Source organism: Crocodylus porosus, unplaced genomic scaffold (assembly GCF_001723895.1).
Source record: "Crocodylus porosus isolate Cpor-Errol unplaced genomic scaffold, CroPor_comp1, whole genome shotgun sequence".
NCBI lineage: Eukaryota > Metazoa > Chordata > Crocodylia > Crocodylidae > Crocodylus > Crocodylus porosus.
Genome location: NW_017728947.1, coordinates 14,977,832 through 14,984,142, shown reverse-complemented (window position 1 = coordinate 14,984,142; position 6,311 = coordinate 14,977,832). Strand labels below are relative to the sequence as shown.

Here is a 6,311-nt window from a genome sequence, read left to right as displayed (position 1 = left end):
TTATGATTGAACATATTGTATACTTCCTTTAGATACTTAAAGCAAAGCCAAGCCTTCTTGAGCATCTGGACTGTGCATCTATTGCTTCACTAAAAGTTATTTCTACACCTGAGTTTATGTTCACCTGAGTTAGTGTTTCCATGCTTGATTTGATAGTTTTAGCTAGGGTTAAAAGCATTCTGTAGGGCTATGAAATAGGAGTTGTGTGACCGGAAGTAGCCAACAGACAGCAACATTGCAGAACAAACCAGATGAAGAAAGGAAAAAGAGTCTTTAACACAGTTGGACTGACGAAGTGAGAAGGAATTGGGTAGATTATAAGAAGCCATGAAGTCAAGGGACTCCTTCACTGCTGCCTGAATAGAAATGCTGCTGCTACTGCCAGGCAGTTGGTTTTAAACTCTATATGGACCAGGAGTCAAAGGTGGGGGATGAGGTGCAGCTGTACCATTGTACAACCCCCGATCTTCTCAAATAAGGATTTTCCTTATCGTCTGTTCTTTTTCCGCTTCTAGGGCTATAAATAGGCATTGTTTTTGGAGTGGGATCAGGTGTGCTGAGAGATGTCCCAGCATAGTTAATCTACTTCAATGGTATCTACAAACATCGCTGGGGCCTGATCCTATGGGGCAGTGGCCCTGGGTGTTGTGCCTCATGTTGTGTGTCCCCCTGCTTGCAGGCCCATGCCTTGAGAATTCCCTGCTGGGGATTCCTGCTGCTCGTGTAGCTGCCATGCCTCAACTTGGAGTGTGTGTCTCTAAACCGGGGACCTCCATCATGTACACTAAGCAAACAAACATCCTCTCAGTAAAGTCCCCAAATTAATTTTGGTCACGGCAACTTTTTCAGGGTACAACAAGGGGCTAGAATGTTTGTTTGCTTACAGCTGCCATAAAAATTGTTATGGTGGCACAAGGGCAGCATCTGTTTGCACCTTAACAGACTGGGTGAAAGAGAGTGTAGTGCTCGTGGATCTCTCTGTATTTGTGAAAGATAGTAACTTGGCAGAAGGAGTGATTAAGATTATAGCTTTGCCAATTTGTGGTACTGTTCCAGAATGCATGCACTGTTAATACTTTACATGAAAAGTAGGTTAAAAGTCATGTGTTTGAAATGATTATCCACTTAGTCTGCTGACTTCTAATAATATTTGTTTGTCAGAAACCTTGGTTGTAATGTGACTAGTTTTTTTAGGGGTATTTCCCTAGTTGCTTCATTAAATTGAAACAATGTTAATAATATCCTTATTAAATTATTTATTATGTGTAAAGCAGGGTAGTGTTGTCTGCTAGGTTTTTAAACATTAAAATAAGTCATTTGAATTGGTTTCTTTTCAAGACTTACAGGTGGAATGAAATTAACATAGAACATTAAAAAAAATCAAATGTCATTTTCTTTACTTTGATAACATGCTAATCCATACAAGTTTCCGTGTTTTTTGGCTAGTAGAGCAGCATAAACAGTCATTTTAAGTACTTTTTTTCCAATTGTATGACTGAACATAAATTGTAGGGTAGCCAGAATTTGATGCTTTTAAAGTTTAAATTACTAATTGCTGTTTAGATTACTTCATATAATATTTTTTTTTGCTTGGAGGACACTAATTCCTAACTATTTATTTCCTGTCAAGGTATTTTAAACAAGTCCTCTTGCACTTGAATATTGTAATCTACTGTGGTAGAAAAATTTCCCCATGTCTGCATTACACAGGGCAAGAATATATATACCTATATTATATATTTTACTGATAAAAGGGAAGAACATGACTGTTTGTTGTGTTGTAAATCATTAACTTTTTTGATGTGATAGGAGATACGCATGTAGCTGGGCAGAATAAAATATATGCAGTACTGCATCTTTGTTTTCCTGGTAAAAATCAGTATGTGTTAATCCAGCAGGTGGCAGTCACTTTTTTTTTCTCTGTCAGGTGGTGTACTTTAATATGAAGTAGTGCATATAACTATCCCTTAGATTAAATAAAATGAGATCAATTATTTTATGCTACGGTATTTAGATTTTTTAGGCTGTTTTGAATAACAGTATGGATACAACATGTTGAATTCTGGTTAAATAAGAGGAGGTGTAAAACAGACATGAACTGATCAATTTTACAGGACATCTCATGGCCTTACCTCATTGGCATATAAAAACCATAGTATTTTCTCATATTTCTATCTTTTTTTTAAAGAGAAATAAGAATTGTTTGTTCTGCTTGTAAACATTTGGAATTGATCAGCTTTATCCTTGCTCTAAAATTACTAAAAGAAAAGTAAATGCATATTGCTGTAGGTTTCACTGTATGGCGCTGTGCCTGCACATTATTAACTCTTGCTCAATCATTGTTTCTATGAAAACAATGTCAAAAGTTCCATTGATTTCTTTGATATATGTAATTTCCCCTTGTTAACTGAACCCACGTTCAGCAAGTGCTGTTTTCTGTCCTGTAAGACATCAGTCACTGGTTTCTTATCTTGTCATGGCATATCAAGAATAAGATACTTCTGGAAGCTAAACATTAAAAACTTGACACAGACTTGTTAAATGAGAGAGAAGTGCTTTTTTCTTTGCAGCGTTTTTATCAGTCCAATTGTGGCATTTATGTATCAGATATTTTGAAATACTGCTTTAAAAGGTATTTTGAAGTTTATTCAGAATATAGTCAGTTTTCAAATTATAATGTCTTCTTTAAATGGATGATCTGAAAATATACATCCACAGTGAGTTATGTATCTTGGTGCTTCTTAAGAAGGTTTGTAGCTCTTCTATTCAGAAGGAACACTAGCAGCACTGTATATAGGCAGCACAAAGCAACAACGTTTTATATTAAGGTTGAGATTTAAAGTAGTTCCAAAACAGTGGTTCTGTATTCTAGTCAGGAGGTACTAAAAGGAAGAACTGTCTGAGTATGAATGGTTTGAACCCATATTTTGGTATGGATGATCTGTAGGAATACCAAGAGATCACACTTTTCTTATGATAAAACACGACCCATTTCACCTTAGAATTTCAGCAAGATTCCCACAATTAGTAAGACTTGCTAAAACTGGAGAGAAAAAAAACATTTTTCCCCAATTATAACATTTATGAAGTGCATCAAAATGTGTTCCTGCACTTAGCATTAAGGTTCACTTTCTTTTTTATTGCTGTAATTGTTATTTACCCATTTTATTTGGATACATGCATCAGTGTAAAGGAGCCATACATTGTGTCTAGCAAAATGAAACCGACTGTATTCCTGTCACCCAAAAAAAATTATATCCAGACTCCCCCTTTAGTATGGCAGTAATGACTGGAATTACAGTGATAGATATTGATATTAATGAAGAACATGCCAGCTGTAGAAAGCTGCTGTTTCAGGCTGTCAAACTGAAAGGAAGTAGCTTGCCTCCTTCTCATAATGAAGATAGTAGAGTGACATCTGTCTAGAAGAATACTGTTTCAGAGGCACAACAAAAAAATAGTATAGGAGAGGCACATAAAACAGAAAAGCAGCACATTTTCTGCTCTTTCCATAATATCAAATAATATGTTTTGTCAAAGAATGCAAGGAATGTCAGAAATGGAGAGGACTTAGTGTTTTGTTTGGTTTTGATTAGCACTCATGGCAAAATCTTTTGAAAGAATACTACTTTTTACTACTGGTGGACTCTTTTGTAGTTGCTTATACAAAGTGCTGTTTGGCTCCCAGAATTTATATGGATGTATCTATTTCTTTATCAGAATATTAGCATTGTTTAGATTTAATGAGATTTTTCAGAAAATTTTAAATTTTTTTTGTAAAGACATTCCTATAGTTTCCAAATTCACAAGGGTTGCAGCTAAACTTTCTTTTGTCGATTACAAAACAGCTTACTTTTTTGGTAGATGTTTGACTGAAACAATGGGCTAAAGACCAATTTTATCAGATACAAGGAATTTTCCCTTGTAATAATCAGTCTTATTGCCTGTAAGGTATTAACAGGAAACCTCTAATATGATGCCCTTTAATATGTACAATTAAAATGCATGACTCTGCCAGAAAGATTTATTGATAGGAAATGGTGCATTTGTTTTGGGAAAGTAGCCATTTCTTATATCTCTGGGTACAGGTAGAATTTAAAAAAAAAATCATTAAGTTAGTTAAATGTTGCTAAAATGTTTAGCATTTTTATCCCCTAAATCAAGAACAGTCACAGTCCCAATTAAAACCACATTCCCACCTCTTCAGGGCACAGTGTACCTTATTTTCTCAGCTTTTACCTGAACATGAATACACTTTAAGACAGGGGCATCAATGATGTGGCCCATGGGCTGGATTTGGCTCATGGAGCCACATCATCTGGCCCCTGGTGCTGGCTCCGTGTGGGACCAGCCTGGGACCCCCTGTCAGGTAATCACCAATGCCTGTGGACTGTGCAGGTACTGCCTGCCAGTCGCCTAGTGTATCCTTACCTTTAATTGGGGTGTCACACGCATCTGCTTCGTCTGCCACGAGTTTGACATTAACAGAGTTGGTTCAGATGTCCGACGCACGCAGTCCAATTATGAATCTCACTGGCATCACGTGGGTCCTGAGTTTCTGAGGGCTCCGCCACCCCTACACCCTCGCCCATTCCACCGGGATGGTGGTCGACTGTCTGGTCCAGCCACGTATCCACACGGCCACTCAGATGATCCACAAAAGAAAAGTAAAAATCAAAACAAACACTACGACCAAGAGGGTTCCCTTGATCAGAGCGGCTGCTCCAGCCGTCCGCAGCCATCTTCCAGTACCCACTTGCCCTCCAAGGGGTCGAACCCCCTTCTTGACTTTCGAAGAGCCCCCTTGGAGGGCTTGATCAGCTTCCCTTATCACAGTTAAAGCTTACTATTGAGCTACACCCCTATTACAGGGACTATGGTTCCCAGAGTCAAATACTGCCCTTCTATTAGGGTCTTTACGGTACCCAGCTCCCTCTGGGCTCCGTCCGCTCCCAGTCGGTAAACAAACAGGTCTATGCCCCACAGGGGCCAGCAGACTGTGTTCAAAAACCCTGCTGGGGCTTTGCCCTTTGCCAGAGGTTCCTACCAGCACTCAGCGTTGCTCGCAGTGTCCTTTGCAGCGTGCGCTGGTGTGCTTCACCACCTCCACGTCTTCCTTCCAGTTCCGCATTGCCCTCGCTTGTTGGTCCCAGCCTCTCTTTTATGCCGGCAAAGGAAGTACCGGCCCCTCCCTTCCCCACACACCTGGGTAAGGGGGATTTCTGCTTGGCTTCTTGGTGCTGCAGACCTGGGGCCACTGGCCCTCCACTCGGTCTGGGAGCCAAGGAGCCTGCTGGTTCCTTCTGTCCCTCACACCCCCCTGAATGTGAGCTCTACTGTCCCCAGCCCCTGATTCAGCCAGTTTGGCACTTGGCACCCACTCCAGCTGGTCCAGGTTAGGCACTGTGTGCAGTGCAGCTCAGCTCCTGGAGAAGGCACCCCTACAGTGCTGTCCCAAACCAACCAGAGTAGGCTCTGCATCCAGCATGTGGGGCAGGGGGGATGGGACTTTGTTTGCCCGGAAAGGTCCGTGGGTCTGATGTGGACTGTGGGAGCGGGCCTATATCATCCATCTGGCCCATGAGACCAGTCCTGGACTCACAGGGGCAGATATGATGTGGCAGTATAAAGATATCAAGTTAACTTTAACTGATCTGTTTTGGGTATTGGACATAGTTAGCATGGGAAGCACTGAGAAGCAAGGTTAAGATTAGCACTAACCAAGCTACTTCACATACATCAACTAGCTTGGTTAGAGCTCACTCGCATATCTCCATGCTTCACATTATGGAGTATAAATATTTCCTAAAGTTTAGTGGCCAGGTGTACTTGTAATCATGGAAAAGAAATTACCTGCTTTTCCTTGAGTTTATTAATTCTAAAGTCTGTTAAAGCCAGCTGCTGTAGTTGAGTTAACTGTTACAGTGGCATTTGAAGAGAGTAACTAAGGCTCAGATAGATTGTTAGATTTTTTAAAAGACTGAGACCTTGAATTACACTTGCAGCCAAGTAGGGAGCCCAGGCATCTTTTGCAATGTGTTTCTTTTGGCAAGCCTTACTAAGTGGATGGGTGACCCAGTGCTATCTACTAGGCTTCCTACAGGTATGTTCAGTATTCACCTTGGCCTGCATGCATGCAGGAGTGTACTAGCCCAGCTCACTTCAGTGTTCATAGTTCTATGTTACAGACCCTCATACTGTGCATATTCTCCTGCTATATATGTTTTTGTGGTCGGATTTCTAGGTGGATACCTGAAGTCGGGGGGAAGACTAGTGTAGTTGCACCCACCACCCTTTGATTTCTGCTCCAC

At 40.6% G+C, this 6,311-nt stretch overlaps 1 protein-coding gene across 4 annotated transcripts in view; it reads left to right on the top strand.

Moving 5' to 3' along the window:
- The window catches only part of SBF2 (SET binding factor 2), a 489,875-nt gene that overhangs the window by 223,544 nt on the left and 260,020 nt on the right, over positions 1-6,311 (top strand). Inside the window, exon 1 of one of the 4 annotated variants that reach the window (XM_019551419.1) lies at positions 6,020-6,103. The exons of the other annotated variants lie outside the window; for them this stretch is intronic. Coding sequence (XP_019406964.1) covers positions 6,035-6,103 — 69 coding nt within the window. The 5' untranslated portion in view covers positions 6,020-6,034. Of the gene's footprint in view, positions 1-6,019; positions 6,104-6,311 lie in introns of those variants that run through there. 4 annotated transcript variants of the gene reach the window in all.